We start from the raw sequence: 24,488 nt of genomic DNA, 5'->3' as shown, positions 1-24,488 counted from the left end.
TTTATACCTTTTCAAAGTATTCTTTCAAAAACCCCTGATTGTTTCACCTATAGACTTTTGTGCCTTTGGTTCTCTTGAAAAGTGGTCTTTCTAAACATAAACCCATCATGATTGAGACTCTAGAAAGTAGATAAAAGGCTACAGATCGAACATTTAGAAAAAATGCTATTTACATTTTAAACAATAACTAAAGGCACCGAAATTATTCTAAAAATTTGTAAATACCCTTTTAGTATTGTCTTCTTAGTAAAAAGTTTCTTTTAAAATCTAAACTTCCTTTTTTATAATGAATCCTAGGTAGTTAAATTTTACTTAAACTGTATTTTAAATAAAAAGCTCGTTCACTAAATTCTAACCTTAAGAATGATGATAACCGGAAGACATTTAAGACATCTAACTCTAAATCAAAACGAACAATCTATTATATTTATTGTAATCAAATGTAATAAATTGTCCACATGATCTTGAAAATTGTAGTTCTGAAAGAAACTTTCAATAATTTATTAAAAGGATAGTTTTAGCATAATGAGGTTTATTTGAAATAACTTAATTTACTAGTGATTTTAATTGTATCAAAGATTGCATTGACATGGAGAAAACAAAAAAAGGGAATATTACTGACAGTAATTTTCTAAAATTAATTAATTACAGGTATAAGCTCAGTCATGACATTCCAAAATTTGCTCATGGAAACTTCCCTGATTACGTTGAACTGAATATTTAATCTCAAAAAGAATTTTCTAAAAATGTTCATTTCTGATCTTGATTAATTTATTCTTCTTGCAACTGTAACACTTTAGAGATAGTGATGTTATGTTAACTGATTAAGAGAAAGCAACTCGAGGGTTATCTGTCGATGAGAAATGATGCCTTCGTTGAGGACTTTTTAAGGGAATCCGGCTCGTATGTGCATTATACATAGGGAAAGTCACGAAAAGCTACCATGCAGCCAGCTCTTTCGCCGAGATTCGGTTCCAAGTCGAAATACCAATGTTCAGCGATTTTACCACTACGCCGCTAGTGAGGCCTTTAGAAATACAGTTATATATCGTTTATCCTCAAGTTAAACATCGATGCTTTCATTTCGCATCTTAAATAAGTTCTCCAGTCATAATTTCTTAGCGTTTTCAACGTCTGAATAGGGTTACGGAAAAGGTAAAGAACATGATCATTTCAAAATTAACAGGATTTGCGGAAAACTGATAAATCGGAGAAGAGATATCTTGTTGGAACACCAGAGCAGACAATGTATTCTACTAAACTACCATGTTCGCTAACAAGGCATTGTAATTTAATTATCGTTAAGTTAACAAGTTCTACTTATCCGTATCATTAGGTTAGCGAGTTTTGCTTTTATTATTACTTTTTATTTAGTTTTACTTTTTACTGCTGTTCTGCTCTTACATTCTTCCTTAAACCTAACTTGAAACTAAAATGTATAGAAAATAAAGAATACTTTTAATCAAAGATAAAAATGGAATTTTAAAAGAATTTAAAAGAATGACAGAAGTAAAATTGTCAATAAAAAACTGGATAGGAATGTTTCAAAGATACAGATGTAGAAATTTCGCATCAAAGAAGTTATGAATTGAACAAAAACGTTATACTCGTTATCAGGCGTAAAATGTGCCACTGAAGAGGTCAGCAATAAGCTTACCAAGACATTTAAAATTTTGAAGACTGGTGTTATAAGGTATTTATTTCTCTTGCCTTCTTATCGTGCCTTCGTGGTGTTGTGGTCTGTATGCTGGGCGCATATTTCAGAGGCCCGTGGTTCGATTCTCGGCGAATGCGTTGCTCATTTTTCATCTTTCCTGCTTCCAAAAATACCTAATATCTCTACACTGGCGCCCGAACTAAAAAGGGTGGTGGTTCATGATTCTTCACACTGAGGATTCGGCGACTGTGTCCCCTAAAACCACCAGTCTCCCTTTAAAAGGGAAGTACATAAGGTATTTCTCCGGCCATCCTAGCGTGCCTTCGTGGTGTAGTGGTCTGCATGCTGGACGCGAATTTCAGAATTCCGCGGTTCGATTCACGGCGAAGGCTTTGCTCATTTTTCATCTTTCCTGCTTCCAAAAATGCCTAATATCTCTACAATGTAATCCTGAAATAGGAAAAAATAGGTAGGCATTCAATAATAGAAAATTCCGAAAAAAAAATTCTAGCTAAAAAATTCAGAATAAATGGTGCCAGAAAATAAAACTATGTAAGCATGTAAGGTAAATATTTATCTGCCGTGGATGCCTACATAGGAGATACACGTAATATCATGAAAATAATCTAAATATATCTCCAGTTTAGGAACATTTATAAAGAAGTGCGCAAACAGCTTATGGTGTGATTATGATCAAACAGCTTTCAATTCTGATTAGACTACAAACAGAGGTGCAGCATCAGTAACTATCTTGAAATGCATACTACATTTTCTCTGAACGCAGTAAACGATTTCTCTCGTCATAATTTTCAAATTTTACATCGAGAAATATTCCATTTCTTAGTAATTTACTAAACTAAGATAAGCATTTGCTAAAATAAAACATGAAGTTTAAACTGAATAATAATATTTTCACAAACAGTGCAACTGCTTTGGTAGATGTAGTTTAACCCAGATGCAAACCAGAGATCTACTATTTAGATGAATCAATTTTCTCCCTTTGGCGAATTTTTTTTAGGTAGCTCTTTTTTCCCTGTCACTTTACACTACCAGGCCGTTAGAATAAACAGCTTGACAACTTGTTAATTCTTAAAGAAGTTGACTTTCTACAGTTCAGATCTTCAATCAAACGTTCAAATTAAAATGTTATATTGCTTAATAAACGCAGTGATTTAAAGGGTATATAAGAATTTCTTAATAATAATAGCTTTCCAATAACAAGGTATTTTCTTCCTTCTTTCAGTATGCCTTCGTGATGTTATTGTAATTATATTCAGTTCGCATTCTAGAGGTTCAGGGTTCGAGTCTGGGCGAGGGAACTGCATATTGTTCACGTCTTCTGCTTCAAAAACCCTAATGATTATACAAGTGGCGCACGAACAAAAAAAAAAAAAAAAAAAAGGAAGTGGATGGTAATTCGCCACCACCAGCATTTAGCAACTGGGTCTCTAAACCTCAGTTGCCCTTTAAAATGGGGAGTATATAAGGTATTTTCTTCCTCCTTTTCGCATGCCTTCGTCGTGTAATTGGAAGCATACTCGACGCATATTCGAGAGGTCCAGGATTCGAGTCTCGGCGAAGGCACTGCACATTTTTACGTCTCGTACTTCAGAAAAACCTAGTGACTCTACTATTTTTATAGTATATTTAATGCATATAATCTAGAATGTGTGATATAATTTTTTTAAGACTTTGACCATAAGTATAATCTACAAAAGTTTTCCCGAGTGTCATATGTACTCATTTACGTAACGCTTAAGAATGAGACTTTACTTTGCTTTTCAATCTCTTTCTGCGATCAATATTCTCTCATTTGGTTTCCTAACTTTACTTGGCTCTTCTTACTAGTGCTGCATCCAGAATCAATTCCCATTTGAGAAAATAGTTTTCTTCGACTTCATTTTACTTCCAGTGCATTTCGCGTGCGTCTTCTAGTTTGAAAACATTTAAATTTTTTCTCATACTGAAAATTTTTGAAAGCGTAGGACTGTTCATTGTTGAGACAGGAATGAAGAAATAATCGAAATACAAAACAAGATTTTTCTGCTAGCATTGAAAATATAATTGACTACAACTAGTTGCAATATTGATAATGAGGAGACGAAAACTGGACATATTTAAGATTGTGAGACATATTTTGTTTTAAATTTTTAAAATGTTTTCATATGATGAAATCACAAGCCAAATATTTTTGGCTCAATATTTCTCAGAAAAGAAAAAGAAAAAGTAAATTGAACAGACTCTAGAAGAACTACTCGAAATGGTATCATACATACAAAAATCGGGGTAACGTAGGCACGAAATGATAAATTCAAAAATGAGAAAAGAAAAAACAATGAATTTTGGCATATTGCTACTCCCTGTTTCATTGCGCAATGCACTTCCTCTTTGAAAATTTTCAGATGAGAGAGGATTTCTTTTGAAGTGTATATCTATCTAAAAGCATAGAATCTTGAGGTTTAAAGAGATTTCTAACGTTTCCTTTCCTCTCGAATAAAACTGTTTTCAGTAAATTGTTTATATTTCAACTCACATGAAAAGAAACGTATGAAAACTTTGAAGTTTTCGTGTATGATTTCGGATTGCTTCTCACAACACGTGACTATACGAATTTCATCTTACATTTTTGGCATCAGAGTCTTTACATTTGATTTTTTTTTCTCTTTTGGTAAATTTTTTTCCCACTGTTATGCGAGGATAAATGTGTGCGAGGTTTAAAAGTAAAATATGTTAACTAACCCTAGTGCGTGGGACAACGTAAGGAAGAGTCTCGTGGAGTTATATCTAATTACAATTTATGTTTTTAGGAAATTAAATTTTTAAGTTTATGTAGTACATTTAAATGCAATACACAAACATACGTGTAACCATCGTTTAAAATTAATCCTACCATACTGGAAATTTGAGTTTAGGTAATTAATAAAAATAGAGAACTTGTTTCTGCTTTTCATACGTCGCCTTATGTTAATTACCCTATATATAGCGTTTAAAAAATTGTGAGCTGAAATTATAAAATCTATAAACTGAAATAAATATATATTATAACCCCACGGCCCAACGAGCGCCGCCTAGCGGCCGCCGGGACAAAATACCAGCTAACAACGACTGTAGCAGTCAGTTGATGTGTTGGACTCAAGACAGTACATGCTGTTTTAACAGGATGTTGTTCCCAGAGATTTACTTTGTAACTTAAATGTGTATTTATAAACGCTCTTAATTGTAATGTTTTATCTTAATTGCGTTTTATTAATTGAAACTATTTAAAGAGGCCAAGTGAGTCTTTGTTTATAGTAGTTTTAGTTATAATATGTTATTACAAATAGAATGAACATAAAATTATTAAAACGCGTGTGCAGTTTTTAAATAGTTGAATTTTGTTACAGTCTTATTATTTGTTACAGTCTTTGCAATATATTTTCATAACTCGAAAAATGAAGATTTACCAAAAAATCAGCAAAATCCATCATAATCGGAAATTTTCCAGTCCTTGTATATGATTTAATACGGCAAAGAAACGTAGCTTAAAATGACGCGGAAATCGAAGAGTATATAACAGATTTTTTTACATCAGAACCTTTAAACTTAAATATTCTGCTGGAAACTTCACTTCAGAAGCATATAATATAAATACGTTTAATGAATAAATGAATGAATTTACGACTTACCACGTTTTTTACCGAAAACGCCAACTTTCAAACAGAGTTGGCCGCCTCAACTACAACATTGAAAAATTCATAAAGGATGTAAAACTGAAAAATTTTGATCTAGCTTGTCAATCTAACTACTAATTAATTCTTATTTAACAAAGCAAGGTGAAATTAATTTGACAGCAATTTACGAACTTTTCTTCTTTTTTTTATTTCTTTCAATTTTTTTTTTTGGGGGGGGGGAATTATCTTTCAGAAGAGCTGGAATTAGAAGAGTATTAGGTTGCTTTAATAATAAATTAAGCTTTCTACAAAATCTTCAAACTTACAAAATATTAAAATTCTTTGTCAAGTAGAAAAGCAAGAACATGTAATCCAAACTGTTAAATATTTTCTTCATTTCATAGCTAGTTCCTTAAAGGTGAAGACGAGGAAAATATATGTACTACTGATTAAAACTACCATGAATGTATATTAAAATAAAGAATAATATAATGTGATATACTACTATCTAGATAAATAAGATGAAAAACATAAGAAAGAATAAGAAATGTTATGTCATAAAATGCAAGAACCTTTCATTTGAGAAAAATAATAATAATAAACCCTGCAATACCTATTTTAATTCCCCTAAGCTATAACTGAGTAGTGTATTACATCAATTGACTGGACAATATATCTGAAAAATATAATTTTGATCCAACAGTCTACGAAAGTTATATACACGAAGTGTTTATAATCAACTGTATTTTCTGGCCTTTAAAAGAAATCAGATAAAACGGGAAGTGTTGAGACCGCTTTATGTTTACAGATTTGCTAGCATACGTTTTAGTGAGTTGTGAAGGAAAATATTGGCAGCATTACCAATGAAACTATATTGAGAAAAATGTGAGAAGAAAAGTACTGCATTTAAAACTATGAAGAAGAAAGAAAAATAGCAGGGGCACAAGTTGCACAATATTAGCGAATGATGATGCAAAAATCGGCATAGGAAAACTAAACAGGAAATAAATCTTCGAAGTTCAAAATATCGTTGTGAAAGGTATCATAATAAAAAACAAAGAAGACTTTAACCTGGTAGAAGTAATATTTTATACTTCTGAGAAATTCAAAAATTTGAAATTCAGTATTCTTTTGGTATTGCTGTATTTTTATTGTGGTATTTTGCATAGCGATATGTCGAAATTTTCAAGTTTTATTTTCACTTAGGATGTATTCGAAGAATGTTAAAAATCGCCAGATTTCGGCTCTATAAATACAGAGCCCACCAGCGCCCGAGCGGTAAAGACGCTGAACACTAGTAGTTCGGTCCGAGGTTCGAATCCCGCGAACGGGCTGGCTGCATGGGAACTTTCGTGGTTCTCCCCATGTGTAACGTGTATGCGATCCCGTTTCCCTTAGAAGGTCCTCCACGAAGGCATCCCTTCCTTTAGGCAGATAGCCTTCGTGTGCTTTGCCATGACTGAATAATCCGATCTAATCCAATTGGTATTTACAGTATTTCCTGTGGATAGCCAGAGCGATGACTGTCTCATTGGGATGATACCGTATTCGTATTGCATAAAAATTAAATTTTCTTAAATTTATTTCATTATGTATTCCATTAGTTACTATTTATTGCCTTGCTAATATCAAAGCTGTTATTAATTGCTTGCGATAATCATCACTATTGATACAAGCAAAACATTCAGCCGCAAAGTGGACGTAACACTAGCTCATTGATTAGTTTGCTCAGAGTTACCAGAAAGAAATAATTACACTACTTCATCCGAAACACAACTTGTTCTTATTTCGCAATGAATTATTATAAAGTAATATATCTTAAAAATTCCAAGAACCCTTCAAACAACATAAAACCTACTACTACAGCATCCTATTTTATTCAGTTTTCTAATCGATAATTACTAGAGAATATTTCTTCCATATTCAGTTGCAAAGCTAAAAATAACTATAGTACAGAAAATGTTGCAGTCTGCAATATTTACTTTCTTGTACGAAGTAAAAATTAAGTATTGTAATAGTGAAAAATTTCGGATATCATATTTCAACAAAAATATCCATTTTGACTGCTACCGAATGTAATTTAACGATGATTTTGCGTGACATCTTTACGTAAGGACATAATAAAGGACTCTTTTTCCCCAAAACATAGTTATAAAACTGATTTAAAATGATATCTGAAGAGAAATTTTCGTGGCATCTGTGCATAAGTAAGTACGTACGTATAAATATATAACGCATAACTGAAAAATGAATAGCCTCAGAACATTCACATTTTGTATATAGGACTGCTATAGCATGTAGATATGCACCTCCTAGTTTGGTTGCAATCGGCCACATCAAAAATATGTAAATATATATCCACTTTGTTACTGGTCTCAGTGATCACATGCTTACATGTTTGTAAATTGTGCATATTTTGCTTTAAAAATGATTGAATTATGTTGTTCTGATCTGCCGGTTAAAACTTTTATGCTTTTAGTAAATCTGCATTCAATATTTGTAGAATGTGTTATTGTTACAATGTGTTAAATTATGTACTGAAGGATTAAATTATGTAGTGATTTTACAGAGTATCTAGAAATAACTGGATGGCTATTTATTCCTTGAATGGCTACAATTTGAGAAATGAATTAAAGTTTTCTTTCAAGTTACGTTAATTATAACACAAATAATAAATAAGCTTTGAGTAAAAATTTACAAAATTAGTAAAGTTTAATGAAAACTTACGAATAAATTATTATACTTGCGTTGTAGAACAAAAACATAAATGACAAAAATACTGTTCCATGACTTTATACAGTAATTTATTTTACTTGTACCCTTTCAATAAAATCTGCCGCCATTTCTAGCACCTTTCGCAAAATTTAGTTCTGGGATTACTTTCTCATTTGCGTACAATTGCTCTTTAATATTACTATTCAAAATTACGCATTTCCTATTTAAAATGTAATTTAGTTATGGACTGAATATGAAAGAAGTTGCTTTAACACATGAAATTAAATTATAATCTCTAATAAATCAAATTTTAATTAAATTTTCACTGAATTTACTGAACTAAACTCTTATGTTTAAACTCCTATGTATGAAACATTTTTAATAAATGTAATGAATGTTGTACAGAATGAATAAATCTTAATCATGTTGCGACAAAAATATGAATTTTTCTGTTTAACAAAAAATGGAATTCAAAGTAAATTAATTACTTAATTAACGAAATGTAAATTCAGTAAAAGTCTCTTAAATCGTTTTGCTCAGTGGCGCAAAAATGTAAGTAAAACCATCGTTAATTTATTTCATTTCTAGTAATTTCTCGGATGAATTAATTTCTAATTACAACAAAGTAAATGACTTCCAATCAGAAATATCTCCCTTCAAAAACATTATGTACGCGGAAAAATACTATATCATAAAAAAGCTTTCATCGTTTGATGTTAAACTAAACACAGACATATGAGAAGTTCGTAATTTTTAGGATGCTTTGCACTTTAGATCGCTTTTTATAAAATTTCTATTTTATTTCGTTTTCTTCTTTTAAATATTAAAAATCGGTTTCCTGTACTAAAATATAAAATGAATGTGGTACATATTTAAAAAATGTACTAATAATGTTTGAGTTGGTATTCAGAAAGATTCATTGCATTTTTTATTTCAGTTTCATCTAATACTTATTCTCTAAAGTTACAATTTTTCAACAATCCAAGTTACATTTGAATTAAAGAACTCAGTTAATAGAAGAGCAATATATTTTTTTCATATATTATTGATAGATGAACATTTCTTTAATTTTAGCTCCAAAAGCTGCTATTAGTCTCGAAACTCACTTTTTCTCCGTATCACTTTTGAGTCTGAATCATTTTTCAAATTGTCGCCACATTATAGCTGTTTTTTAATATATGAATTTCTCGCATCGGGGAAAAACGGCTGTACCTACAGCCACTGAATTTTTAATATATGTAATCTTTTATCCGAAGTTCGAAGCCCGGAATTTGAATTCCTAATTTGTTTTTGATTTTCTTCATATTTTATACAAGTTTAATGAATTTTTTTAACAAACTCAGCGATCTGACTGAACACTGATCGAAGTAAAGATTTTTATCTGCAGCGTGTCACACTGTTACAATTCGGCAAAATGTAAGATTACTGAATGGCAACTAAATGGTTAAATGCCTTATGCGTGTTGCCATTCAGTCAAGAAAAATATATTTGAATTTAAAATTTAATCTTTCTGTTACTGAGTAGCAAACCAAATGACTGAAAAGCCATAAACGCAGTTCTTAAAAATATATTTTGTACTTTTTGATCTGGTTGCTTTAAATAAAAAATTCATTTAAATCAGGATATATCTAATTAGAAACACTAAATATTTTTATGAAATGGCTATAGCTGGCCTCATTAAAATTATTAAATACATTTTTAATTTTTATGATAATTTTTTCTTTTAGGCGGCTGGCTCCTCCAGCGGCTAGCTTTTAATGTCAAGAATTCTAAAAATATGCCGTTTTTAATATTTCGTGATTTTGCTGAAAGTGATGCTTAATATTAAAGCTAAAAAGACAAAAAAAAAAAAAAAAAAAAAAGTTGTGTTAGCAAGTGTGAGTACGAGAGCAGATTAGTAAACAGCTATGCCCAACGAGAGCATACAAACCTTTAACAAACATTCTGAGAAGAAAATTCGAAATCATTTGAGATTTTCTTTATTTTTAAACGTTTCCTTTCCTTAATAAGAAATTTAGAATTTTAATTATTTTTTAAATGAATGGTTTACGTGAGATCTGTTTAAATTCCTTCCATTTCTTCATTTTACAGAAACTGCATATTATTTCATCATTGTAGGAAATATATGTCACTGTTATGCATCTCAAATTCTGTCAGCTTATTTCTGTGCCAATATCTTGTTCAAGATGGCTTTAAATAAGTGAACCATAAAATAAATTTTAAAACTTCGTGTACTACTATTCTTTCGAAAAGCTAATGAATAATGGATGTCAGAAAATTTTTAATATTCTTACTTTCTGATTAAACTGTAAAACAGCTCTTGTAAAAACAAAAGGGGGAAAGAACATGTTTTAAACATTACTTTCGAGAATGAGAAATGAAAACAAATTTTCGATCATAAACCATGAAAATAATGCGATATATTCAAAGCTTATATAGATTGAATACACGAAATAAAGAGACGTTATTATATAGAATAAGTAAATAGATGTAAAATATGAGTAAATTAATTCATTTCTATCTATAGCCGAACTTACTATCTAATAAACAAAAGTAGGAAATAACACTGTATCAAGCGACTGTAAAACAAGAAATAGAAAATGCTAGTAACTTTTAACGTTAAAATATGAGCTCCTTTCAACTGCTATTATTATTCAAATTTAATCATTATAATGTTTTAAACCACTATCATTTTTCAATAAAAACTATCTTCATTTGTTTTAAATTTGAATATTAAAATTAAATATCCGTAACATATTCATTTAAATTAGATTTCTAGCTTTCAGAAGTTGTACAATTCCTATTTTACCTTGCACCTCATATAGATATGAGTGTATTTCTCACAATATGAAAATAATATTGTACTCCATCTCTTTTATGGCAGAATGTTTCTTAAAGCAGGGATGCCAATTAAATGCAGTTAAATACTGAAATGAAATACTGAAATACTGGGATCACTATCCCACTGCAAATATTTTACTTATTTTTATATTGAGAAAGTTGTGTCATTTCGTGTAGCTAGGAATGTATTTGAATGTATTATATTCAATAAAATAAATATAAAATAGTCTATAAAACACAGACATAAAAAATACTTGTGAAATTTAAAGAAACATTTGAAGATTTGAAACGCCTTTGTAATAATGATCATTATTATTTCTCTTTTAATGATTCCCAATATCTTTTCTTAATTGCCCAATGGAATCCACTGGAATTTTAAGGCCCACCGCTTACCAGATGCCGAATATTCGTGGAACACTGGTAGTTTAATTTGGTGTTCGAATTCCAGTGAATGAGCTTTTTCGCGGCTTTCTCCATGTGTAAAGTGTATACAAGCCAGTTTCCCTTAAAACGTCTTCCACGAAAACATCCCTCTCCTTAGGCAGATAGCCATTAAGTGATTTATAGTAGTTAGAAAACCATCTGTGGCCCACGAATACATGTAGTTTAACCTGGGTTTTATTCCACGCGAACGGGTTGGTTGCATAGAGGTTTTAATTGGTTTTCGAAAAGTATAATATCGGTACGAGCCAGTTTTCTTTAAATACTCCACAAATGCACCCCTTTCCTTAGGCAGGCAGTCCTCGTGTACTAAGCCGTAATCAAATAAACCAACTCTCTTTTTATGCTTTTGCATTAGACATAGGACAAATTCTTAATTTCCTCAAATACAAATTCTAAAATATTCTCGAGGCTCTCAAAATTTTTAAATAATAAAAATAAGAAGAAAATTAATAAAATATTTATTTAACATTTGTAAATAAAAGAAAATTTTCAGTCTCCAAAAAATAAAATCAGTTTTTAGTTGCTGCTGGAAGCTTACTGTTATAGCTTTTCTTAAAATGCATCTCCTTAACAAACTTGAGAGCTAAAATTGAATTTTTTATAAATTTCAAATTAATGTGCGTTGTATATCTCTACTCAAACATAATGCTCTCAAAGTTTCTATCATAAAAATCTTAGTTACTAATTAGTAAAGGAATTGTAATATTTCTTAGTAAATAATTAATATCACCTCAATATCTTGACTAAGCTACGTTCGATATTCCTCATAATCGACAACAAGAACATAAATTCATTAATATTTTTCCATTAAAATATTACAGAGTTAAAAACAAACGCTTTTGTCTAATAATCATCAATTATTCAGCATCTGAATTGAGGTATTTCTTTTTGTTGAAGGTTAATCTTACTTGAACATTCCTTAGAATTAAACAAATAATCCGTTGGGAAATAATTTGCATTTTTGGAGGTGCTTCTCAGAATGATGGAAAATTTTTCGAATGTGTAAATTGTATATTAATTTGTATAATTATTGTTTGTTTCAGAATTCAAATTGGTATCCATCTGCGGACGAATAATTAATTAGGTATTCTATGAAAATTTAAGCTGTTAATGTTAGAGACTGAGCAAACAAAAACAATCATCTACATTTTCGCTCCTCATTCTTATTGGCAAAAACGCCCGTTTCTGAGCCCCTTGTGCAAATAAGTGCAATAAAATATATTTCAATAGCTTCAAAAGATTTCAAAATATTATTTATATAAGGTTTACCAGACAGTTCAGTCGGACAATGTTATTATTTCATGTTTCAGCAATTATGCAAGTTTTCATTAGAGACATATACGGCTGTCTCTCTATATAACTGCATTTATAAACATCTGCTATTCTAAACTAATTGAATCAAAAGTGTCTCATGGCATTCGTAAACATGGCTACCGACAAAGTTCATTTACGACACTGTATTTTCTACGAATTCCAACAAGGAAGAAATGCTAGAGAAGCGTGTCGAAATTTAGCAACCGTTTTGAGTGGAGATGCAGTTTCGGAAATATCGTGCAGGAAACGATTCGAAAAGTTTGAAGCAAGTGATTTCGACCTTAATGATAAGAACACTTTGGGCGGCCATCTTTTATCGACGACAATAATTGTCAAGACTAAGACAGAGCAAGATCCTTTCTTGAGAATAGCGAAGATTGCGGAAAAGTTTATTTCAACTCAACAAACCATTTTGGACCATATTCAGAATCTAGGATTGGTCTATAAATATTCCAAATGGATGGTCTATAATATTCCAATGGAGTTAAGTGAGAATTATTTGCATGATGGGATCGTCTTATGTATGTCTCTATTTGCTTGGAACAAAAACGAACACTTTGACCGGATGATAACTAGGAATGAAAAGTGGATTATTTACGAAACATCATTAGTAGAAGAGCATACTGTACGCTCGGACAATCTTCCCCCTCCTCTAAATCGAATTTGATCCCAATAATAGAATGCTGTGTGTATGGCCGGCCATCAAACAACTAATGTATTATGAGCTTTTGAAATTTAAAGAAAAGCATAGTTCAGAGAGATACTATCAGCAAATGGACTATATAAGTAAAGCAGTCCAAGTAAAGATGGCGGTGATGTTCAGAAGGAAGCATGTAATAGCATCATGAAAACGCCAGACCACGCATTATTTTGATGTCTCGTCATAAAATCTCAGAGCTAGGCTGCTGTCGTATCCACCACACCACTCAGACCTAGTACACTCCGACAAAAGCTACTTGAGTTCTTTACTTTAAGAACAAGACATTTTTCAAAAATAGTATCTACAAACTGAGATCATGCTGGCAAGAGCTTTTAGGTAATGACGGAAATAGTATGGTACAGTAGATACTATTAGAGGTGTGAAAAATGTGTTAATTTCTTTCACTTCCCAAACGGATAAAAACTTAAGATAGATCTTATAGGTATAATATGAGTTTAAGATTGGTGGTCGTACTCAAGTATCAAAAAATACTTTCTGTTATTGTTGTTCACTAAGATTGCCAAGAAGATAAATCTAAATTAAATAATTTCAGTGTCGAATTACGTACAGAAGTCATTAAATGGATATTAAATATTAAATTAATAATTTTAGTATAGGAATTATTAAGTAAATTCTTAATTAATAATTTAGTATAGATAGAAATGCTAATACGCAACACAGTAACTTTCACAAGTTAAGAACATATATACAAATCTGTTAGGTCTGTAAGCTCGCGTTAATGTTCTAAAAATTCTGGAATGGAAGCGATTTATGGCTTTAGTTTGAAGGAATTACATGTCTTAAGAAAGTTAAAATAACCTTTCTGTTTAGCGTTTAAATAAACAGAAATCGCTGCTTGTGCGACAGACGAACCTTCTTGTGGATATTTAAATTAATATAATGAAAATTAAGTTAAGTTGCAATGTAGGTAACATATTCTGAGACTACACACAAAATAGACTACTTAAGTTGGTTTAAGATAGTTAAAGGCGCGCATTTAAACGTCCGCTAACAATATGCTAAAACGGAAATAATTTTGTCAGAGCTGGAGATAATAAGTAACAATACGATGCTTCCAGAAGCTCTAAAACATTCAGTTGTCGGCTTAACTACATGATAACTAATTTGCATCCCAGTGAAGACTACGGTAAAAAGAAGCTAATGTTCAAATCCTAATATTGGTTAATTAACATGAAACCCTGTACATAAACCATTGATATTGTCCATAGATATACAGTTCTTGCGAATTAGAAGATGAACTGTGTATAAGCAGAAAGTCCGCTATGGATAGAGGAGAAACATAAATATTTGCTAGATATAATAATAAAAATTTGAAAATAAACATAAATATTTGCTAAATATGAAAGCATACGCGAACTCGAAATTACAAGTTTCTTTATTTTATTTTATAAATTTATGCTTCTAGTTAATTTGCACTTGAAATTGTCAATAATTCATTATACTGATAAACAAAACATTACTTTGCCTATATATTAGAACTAGCTTTAAAGAAGTAATATGCATCCGAGGATAATAATGTAGGCTTCAGTGCTCCATAAACTCCTCTTGGAAAAGTGCAATTAAAGTTATACGAGTATAAGTGTTCTCGTAAAGAATGCAGTTGTTCTACCTTTATAAACACAGCACGAACATTGTTTTATTCTTTGGTACAGAAAAAGAGAAGAATGTGGTTTGATAGCCTTTATTTCTTCTCGTTTTTACCTATTTGTTATTATAAATTTAGTAGTAAAAAGAATATGTTAAATTTTATGAAGCAATTAGCTTCAAATAATTATTTTTATGAAGCATATTTAAATACCCGTTTGGACTGATATGTATGAAAACTGTTCTCTGCAATATACACCTTTCTTCTAAACAAATGGTTTTAGCTCTTGCTCCTGTTAATTCCACACGCATTTATATCAGAGTTAGACCCGTACTTAAGAGCGTTTTCTCGGTCCCACTTATGGCGTAATTTCGAAGTAGGATTTATCAAAATCGCTCTTTTGTGTAATCAGATATCAGAGATCTCTCTCGCTGAACTGAATCAATTCTTTTTCATCGCTCACTAGCAATAACCTTGATGAGTAAGATCGGGAACGGGAAATGGGCCAAGAGCACTGTGCAATAATGAAGCGAAGTGGTATAAGGTATTTCTCCCACTTTCCTAGCGTGCCTTCGCGGTGTAACGGTAGAACGCTGGGCCGGGTATTCCAGAGGCCCGTGGTTCCCGGCGAAGGCGGTTGCATATTTTTCATCTTCCCTGCTTCCAATCAACCTAATTATTCTACAGTGGAAGATCTCATTCATTCGAAAAATTGGAAACTGTGATTTTGAGATTCCATAAACCATCCTTCTTACGCGGAAATTATAATAAAATTCTTGAATTAAAAGATATTAAAAAAATTGGGACATGATAAATATTAAGCTCACTTTTAACATGGGAGAAAAAAGCATTCCTTTCACTCCTAAAATGGGAATTGGACCCCCCGAGCACGCTTCCACCTAGATCTTTCAAACCAGCTACCACTACGTTTTGTCGAATCACCATTCGCTCACTCAGTAAACTGAACTGACTCTTTCAACCAGTTTGTGAGAGAATTGCACATCTTCATTTCCGAGTGTTACTATTTTCTGGTTTATATAACATTCACTTTATCTGAAAGATTTAGGCTATTAAAAAATAATAGCTCACAATTTTTGTATGCAGTGTATTAATTAGTAATAATTTACACAAAACTTGGTAATAACAGCTGATATGCAGTATTTTATTAACAGCAACTCAAAGGAAGTAGATTATTCAACATAAATCGAGATTATGTTGATCAAAAAAAGGTTAGAAACAGCAAATGCATTTTAAATCAGATGCATTTATCTTATTCAACAATGTATGTATTGCAGAAATACTTGTAAGTCTATTGGTAATTAAAAACATATTGATTAACTAACACCGCAATTTATTGGATGGAAAAGATGACGAAAAAATATTAAACATTTAAACGTTGTGTGCGATGTAGCAATATACACACACTGAACAATGAATTAGAAACCCAAGATCAATATTTTATTGGATCACCTTTTGCACGGATAACTTCTCTAATTCGTTTGGGCATAGAGTCTACGTGCTTCTGGAATGCATTTACGTCCAGAAAACACTACGCATTGGCTATGCAGCTTTTTAGATCTTGAAAATTAGATGGCAGAGGAGAGTGCTGTCTGATGCGTCTTTCCACCATATCTCACACATTTACTATGGGGTTAAAATCCGGGCTATGCGCTAGCCAGGGAAGTGGTTGGAAGACAGACTGGTCTTCAGCAAACCAATTTTGAAGCACTTCTATCACGATGTATAGTTACACTATCGCCCATGAAGTATCCGTCGCCAACAGGGTAAAAATGCAACACTGCAGGGTGCACTTGATCTGCTAGTATACCTAAGTTTCTCCTGGCTGTTTGTTTACCCTCGAGGAGCTCCGGAACGCAACTTCCATGCCAGCAGAACATGCCCCATATCATGCTACTCCCACCAGACCCTTGCACAGTGCGAGTAAGGCAAAATGGCTTCATGGGTTTCTCGCCAAAATCGACGTCTTTCATTATTGCAAAATAAAGTATAGCGGGATAAAGTGTAGCGACCACAATACCAGTTTCCAATCTTCAGATGTCCATTGTCTACTTTGCCGACACCACTGCAAACGAATTCTTGCATGCCGGGAAGAAATGGGTGATTTTCTCACAGGCACCCGAATATGCATTCCTATCCTCTGCAATTCTCTGCGCAGGGTTCGAGCTGAAATCTGTCGATGGTTGACGATTATTGTCAGTTGAAGCACAGTAGAGTCCTTGTTCTGCCGTACAATTCCTCCGAAACGACACCGATTACTCTCTTGGAAAACTGCTCAAACCGCAGTTAGGTCTTCTAAAGAAAAACTATGGGTTCTGATTCTAAATTTTAAAAATCTTTTATATGGCTGCTTTTGAGAATTTGGTAAGATCTGATGTTTGTCGAAATCGAGGCCGCTGCTAAACGGGCATCAACAAGAAGCCCTTTTTCAAATGGTGAAAGATCTGTTTTGTTTCCCAGTTTGCTTCATTCATCCTTAAAAGTACTTATACTAGCATTCGAGCCACGTGTAACCTAAGACATAAAAACAAAATTGCATACTTCATCCCTAGCACGCATTCAAATGAAAATCGCAAAGTTTTCTAATTCAGTGACCAGTGTGTGTGTATTAGTTTACTTACTAACTGTGGTTTCTGAAGGCTTTCGATATACAATAATAAGAGATCAGCAATCGACTGGGTTTCATTTTGTATTTCTTACTTACTCAATAAATCGCTTCATACATCATTTCTGACTTTTTTTCCATATCTTGCTATCCAAGCATTGCTTCATAAGTTTTAATGAAGCTACTATCAACTTACGTTTTAGTTCTAGTAATTTCACAATAGTTTACGAGCTCTTTACTAATGTTTACTTATTTTATACACGAATTCCATAGCATAAATTTAGCATAATGATCGTGTCTAAATATAATAACACTAAGCCAAACCATTTGCATAATTTTATGACTTTTTAGTAAACAATTTAGAACAATATTTCTTTATCAGTTTCGTTTCAGACATCATTAGCTTATAGTTTTAAATAATTAGAATGTTAAGTTGCGAGGGAATTTTGTAATATACCACGTTTAAAACAATTAACATAATCTAAAATACCACCATTAGAATAATTAACGTTATGAAATTTTCATCATGTATTTTCGCAGTTCACTTTACCATTTTATTTAATTTAAAATATTCGCAGAGAGAATGTATATTATTTTTGAATAAAATTAGTGTAATGTTAACCATATTTGCGTAACATCATTATCTTTGATCTTTTCTAAAGCGCCATTCTGTAATTTTCTTTTACTTCGATGCTTATTATATATCTCAATGATCTCAAACTGGAAGCCCTCAAGCCGCCCCGAAGTAATTTTGGGTGGCTCGCGAATGCATTTGAATTATGTATTTGTTGCAAATACGATGTTGCAATGACTTCGAGATTTTGGTTATTTGAAGTCAGAGTTTATTACCATTAAAAACGAACAAGTACAGGACACCAGAAAATCTATAAACGTAGCTAATTAATATGAAATGTGACATAAATCTTAGTCGAAGATTAATTGATACAGATTTCATGAAACTTATTTGTACTTGTCAAAAAATAAATAAGCTCAGTTACGAATTTTTGCACTAGGAATAATCGGTTTGTTTGGGACTACATTCATATCACGGTTTTTTTCGCACAGTTGAAAATTAATAATTAAAGACCCAGCTGACCAGTGAGCATCTACAGTTCGTGAAAAAAATAATTTCTAGTAATTTCTGTCCAATATTAAAACCTTTATCAGAATCGAAACACCATAATATATCAAACTGTAATATGAAATAAAAGAAGTTTATAATTATTAAAATATGTATTTTTTTATTTATGCGTAAGAAAATTTTTGTGAACTTGAGAAAGAGATAAGGATGTTACTATTATTTCTTATGTTTTGTTCCACTTGAAAAATATTTCTCTTGTATTTTTATTTATGCGTAAGAAACGTTTTATGAAAATGAAAAAGAAACAAGCTTGTTATTATTCATTCTTATCTTTTGTTCCACTTAAAAAAATTTCTCTTAAAACTTAAAGATTTCATAATTTGTTGATTTTTAGTTTAAATAAAAGTAAGATATTTCATGATTAATTACGCGTATTAGAACTACTTAAAATAAATGTCAATATTAAAACTTAATATTTAGCTATCAGTACATTTGAATAACAAAGTGAAATCTGCAAAAATGTCTTGCAGGTGATTTCAGATACGAAATAAATACATACTTGATTTTTTTCCTTTTGCGATATTATCATTATTATTATTGTTTATGCATGTTTAGATAAATATTTAATAAGCGAAAGTTAAAATTTATTTAAAATAGTTTTCATTTTGTTAATAAAATTTTTCATTTTATATTTTTTAAAATTGTCACACCAAATGTTTTCAGATCGTGTATTCATCGTATACATATCATATTAAATACCATTCTTATGTTGCATATTATTAACTTATTGCATGTCTTATACTGCATAGTGTTACGAATTTTGTACATAGATAGATGATTTTAGGATTTTAGTAAAATTATCTGTGAAATTGTTGTATTTTTCTGCGTAAATGCAACAGGAAAAATCTAGAGAGATAAGCTATGCCGGAAAAGTAAGAATACAGGGGCAAGTCTATATAACATTGAGTAAATTGGCATCTCGGTAATTTGGCATAATATCGCCAAGCTGACAACGGTTTTAACAATTTGTATCGCCAAATTCGGCGAGAAATCACAAAAAGTAGCTAAATTTGGCGATTGTTTGACAACATTTGGGTTTGGTCTCTGTATTACCGTAATAGGTATTTCAATACCTGTAAATGATCACTATATTAGCTGAACCATAATTGGATCCTCATATTGCCTTCCAGTTATTTTGAGAAACAGAAAGTCCTAGTTAGTTCAGCGCGAGTTCGTAGTACTGAGATATCTCCGGCTTAGGTTTCTCTTTAGATGCGCTCTGCATTGCGTTGTGTTTAACGTTCTTAGTAATTTGAAGTGCAACTACTGATTGTACTCTGCGATACTGTGAAAACCTGTACAAGTATTTCTGTGGAAAATTCCAGAATTCTGAAATGCTTCTTTTGGTAAAATAAATTTTATTAATCTATCATCCGAACCTGTGCGCATTCAATCTATTACGAACCTGTACGCACGCAACACTATTTATCACCATTTGTAAACTGAGTATCAATTGTTTTTCCAATTCCGTTGAAACTTCTGATATTGAATTACTTTCGAAGTTTGGTTCGCGTGCTGTTTAATTACAGAAACAGTATACAAACCGCACTTCCCGAAAATAATTAAAAAGAAATAAAACTTATTAATTAGACTAATAAGAATAATCTAGAAAATTGGCTTATATTTGGAAATAGAAGTATAGTCAATCCTGTCTGTATATTTTAATATTCAAATAAAGGTGTTTTTATTGCTTATTTTACACATCTTGGTAACGTTTGTTTCATAGAGAGAGAAATATTTTAAAATTTTCGCTTCAATCGAAAAGAGCATATGACATAAATGTATGTGAAAATGGAAATAAAAACAACAACAAATCTTTGATGGATATGTTTATGTCGTGAGCACTGGAAGCTACAGGGTTCTGCGAATTCTTGACGCAATATGTGATTGCGGAAGACAGAATAAAAACATAAGATCGTAAGATATCAGAAACAATTTCATCACAGTCTGCCACACATTCAGTGGCTTTGTTAGAAAAGCTAAGAAATTCCGAATGTGAAAATTGCAAGATTGTGATGTTGAATTCGTTTTTATGTGTACTGTAATTTCCGTCTCGACCAATCGACAAAACGTTTGTATAATGAAAAAGTTAATTGGAAAATGAATCATTATTTGTTACTCTTAGTAAACTTTCTGCCGGAAGTCTAAAGAGGTGAAAGCAATTATCGCGACTCTCAGTTTGAATTACTTCAGGTTTTTGTAATAAAACAAATTGTAGGTTATGGATTACTAAAAACCAGGTAAGTCATTTTTCAATATTGCCGAAATTTCACAATAAACTTAACATAAAACTGATTTTAGTACTCATTTTCTTATTTCAATGAATTTTGTTATTCATATATATGCTGGTAGTAAATAAAATGATATGTTATTGTCAACCTTTTGAATCAGTGGCTTTTATCGCAAAGTTTAACCTAGACAAAAAAAACCTACGGCAGGAAATTTATTTTACATTATTAAACGAAATTAACAGAATGATTTGTAATGAACGTCGTAACGTAATAACCTTTGAAGTTGTATGATAATTAACTACAAATAATTACTGTTTTTTTTATTTCAATTCTAAAATAAAAGTTCATGTGTTTCAGATAAAGCTGAAAATTACACAGCAGCCTTTCGCTTTCTTTATCTTGATAAGCCTGAATGGAAATTATTTACCCCTTACACAAGAATATCTGAATATTTTTATTTGTTAATAAGTTGTATTAGTAAAAAAGAATTTACTAATAAATGTTTTAACCTTTCCTTTTTGAAGTAAATACCAGTTTTTATACTCTATAAAATATTTTCCTATTTCTAGATTTTAATTAATGTAATGAGAAGTTTATTTAGCTTAACATCTTGAAATAATTAAAATTTGATATAATGGAAAGTTAAATATTCTAACCATTATAAATTATACTTTGTAACATATATTACCCATAGTCAAAGGGTATTTTCTAAGAAAAAATTCAAGTGTGATTTTGAAAAGGCAATCTGGAAACACTGTATTTATATTTTTTGCATAACAATAGATAGTTATGTTAATTAATATTTAAGATTGGATTAAAATTAAACTGGTATAATTCCTTCGGAAAGTGGTTAAATGCACTACATCTGGAGGGGGCAAAATATCAAGAAAAATTAACAAAAAAATCTAGACTTACAAAAAGAAACCTCAAATGTTTTCTTCTTGAACCGTCAAAACTTTCAAGCAAAACTGATGAGAACTAATTAACTTCACACGACGGGGGAAAAAAGACAAAAAATGTGTCTGAAAGAAAAAAGAAGGCATAGTTTAAAAAATGTTTTTTTTTTATTTCTTAGCTTTGCTAGATAACATTTTATAGAGATTACATTGCAATAAGAAAAATAATTGCCTTTCAGCTTTTTCTCTTCTTTTCTTTGTTGGCCGTTCACTTTTTAAGAGCTCCTTTTTTATGTAAGAGTACTCAGTTCGCAATTACAGAGCTTAAAATGGGAAGTGCAATATCAAGTTACCCTCAAGAATATGAATGTTCAGACAAAAACCAAGTTACACTCAAGGATTACTCCTTTTCCTTATTCCCTTACTTTCCACTGTTTCTCAGTTTTACGGTGTCTTCTGTTTTTTAGATACTATTGCGTAAGGCATTAAACAGGAACTTTGAATAGAAGTTGAATAATGGTGCACCAAATATGCGTTAAACTGGAAAATATTAGGGAATTATTATTTCTTGCAGAAATCAAATACATTACTGGCGCGTTAGAGAAAGGGACTACAAACATTATTTCCTTAAACATTGGCTCTAAGTTTGCGCTTGCAGTTGCTAAGTTTCTGAAAATAAATTACAAGATTTTTATGAAAACCTTTCAGCGCTGTATAGGTGAGAGGTTTCGGTAGGTATGAAAACATTAGTTTTTCCCATACTTACTCAAAAAAGGGTGTTTCAGCAAATATGTAAAGAATATTACGAGTAAGAAATGTAAAAAATAGCAATTCCGTCTTTGGGATTCGAATCTTAGATTTTTCCAGTTGTTAGCTAGAATGATAACCACTCACATTGTGAGAAAAAGCACGAGAAGATAGAGAATTCTTATTAATGTAAAAACCAATATGAACCACCCTTTTCCAATATGATCTTCAAATATTAAAAAGTAGAATTAATACAGTACTTATATTTCTTTAATATGTTGCATAAAAATGCTACTTTTCTTTACGGGCGGAATTCACAGAGATTTTAGAGAACGAATTTCATGAATTAAATAGATTTTTTCTATTAGAAAAAAGCGAGGTAATTCGAACTTTATCTACCAATTTTAACAAACAGCTACAAAACTACTTTTGTTCATTTTAACTATTAATACTTGCTTAACACAGCTGGGCCCCATCAGCAGCCGAGCGGTAAAGCCACTCAATATTGGTAACTGGACACGAGTTCAAATCCTAGCGAACGAGTTGGCGTATGGGAGGCTGCACGGCTTTTCTCATCTGTAACATGGATATGAGTTAGTTCTCTTAACAAGTCTTCCACAAAGGCATCCTTCCTTATAGGCAGATAGCCCTCGAATTTCTTTGCTTTAATAAAAATGTAAGCAATTCGTTATAAAATTTGGAGCTGATCCTATAAAATACTAACTATGCATAGTTCTGCAAACATTGCATTCAGCGTTTTATATTTAACTCATGCAATGAGTAATTTAGGAGTTTGAATTTTTATTTTTTAATATTTATTATTATTTTTATTTATTTTTGATTTATTTTTATTTTCTTTACAAAAGTTTACTTAAATGCAATGAAAATTTCACAATTTGATTTTTTTTTTCTTTGCAAAAAATAAGTTAGATTTTTGGTTCCTCAGATTTGAAATCATATCCCTAATACTGTAACTATTGTGATAAAACTCTCTTCCTTATTCTGAGAAATTTGGTGGAGGTCCTCTTTATTTAAGATGAATATCAACCGATTTTTCATTTAACGTCATTCAGGTCTCTTTTCCTTTAGATAGATAGCCTTATAAAATATTGATTATGCTTAGTTCGTATTTTGGCTTAATCACATAATCTAATTCAACCTAAAAAAACGCTATTATTGGAAGAACAGGTTTAAAACATTAGTAGCACAACTAGTCTGGCATAGGTTTAAGTCGAGATCTCAATCGATTTCTAGCCAGTCTTGCAGATTTCTTTGCTCCTGATGAAAAAGGACCTGTATCTGTTTGCTCTCGACATCGATTGAGATCTTGGCTTAAGGGGGCTCATACACCTTAAACCCGTTATGATCTTCGAATATGTGACTGTTGCAAGAATTGAGATATTTTATTTATTTTAAATGCAATTACTTCCAACTTTTTGCAGCTGACTACATAATATATCTGCGTTGGAAGCAAGTAACCAGAAAGTTTTTGTTGCCACAAATATTTTTGAAATTTAATCTGCTTTGTGACAACATTTTTCGTCATGTTTCCACCTTGCGCGCATGATATTTTAAAAATGGCTAATGGTACATGCTTGAAATCTGATGGAATTCTTTATATGGGCACTACTTTCTAACAGAACCAAAAATCTGATGAATATTTTAATATTAAAAAAATTTATGCACGAAAACATAACAGATTTCTTTTTTAAATAAAATACATTTTATAAGCTCAACTCCAAATCAAATAAAAATTTAACATGAAATTCTTCCAATTTTTCGTTCACAGTAGTTTCCAAATGTTTTAAAAGCTAAATATTAAATATGGAATTTAATTATGCAACAGAATGCCTTAAACTTTGAGCGCAAGATGGCAACATGACAAAAAGTTTTGTCACAAAGCGGATTAAATAATAAAAATAT

The 24,488-nt window shown here is 31.3% G+C and overlaps 2 protein-coding genes across 2 annotated transcripts in view; both read left to right on the top strand.

The window, feature by feature from the left end:
• LOC118190894 (synaptotagmin-12-like) overlaps positions 1-24,488 on the top strand; it is a 506,095-nt gene that overhangs the window by 282,258 nt on the left and 199,349 nt on the right. The gene's annotated exons all lie outside the window — the stretch shown is intronic.
• LOC146995492 (histone-lysine N-methyltransferase SETMAR-like) lies at positions 12,734-13,288 on the top strand. The gene has a single exon (XM_085823127.1). It carries the CDS (start codon positions 12,734-12,736, stop codon positions 13,286-13,288), a length of 555 nt encoding a protein of 184 aa, XP_085679253.1.

Source organism: Stegodyphus dumicola, chromosome 9 (assembly GCF_044657685.1).
Source record: "Stegodyphus dumicola isolate Sdum_Otavi_A_Nest chromosome 9, ASM4465768v1".
Classification (NCBI taxonomy): Eukaryota; Metazoa; Arthropoda; class Arachnida; order Araneae; family Eresidae; genus Stegodyphus; species Stegodyphus dumicola.
This window is presented reverse-complemented; position numbering and strand designations above follow the sequence as displayed.

What these genes read in the sequence shown, in the direction of transcription:
- LOC146995492 (XM_085823127.1), top strand. Translation starts at nt 12,734, where the DNA reads ATGGCTACCGACAAAGTTCATTTACGACACTGTATTTTCTACGAATTC.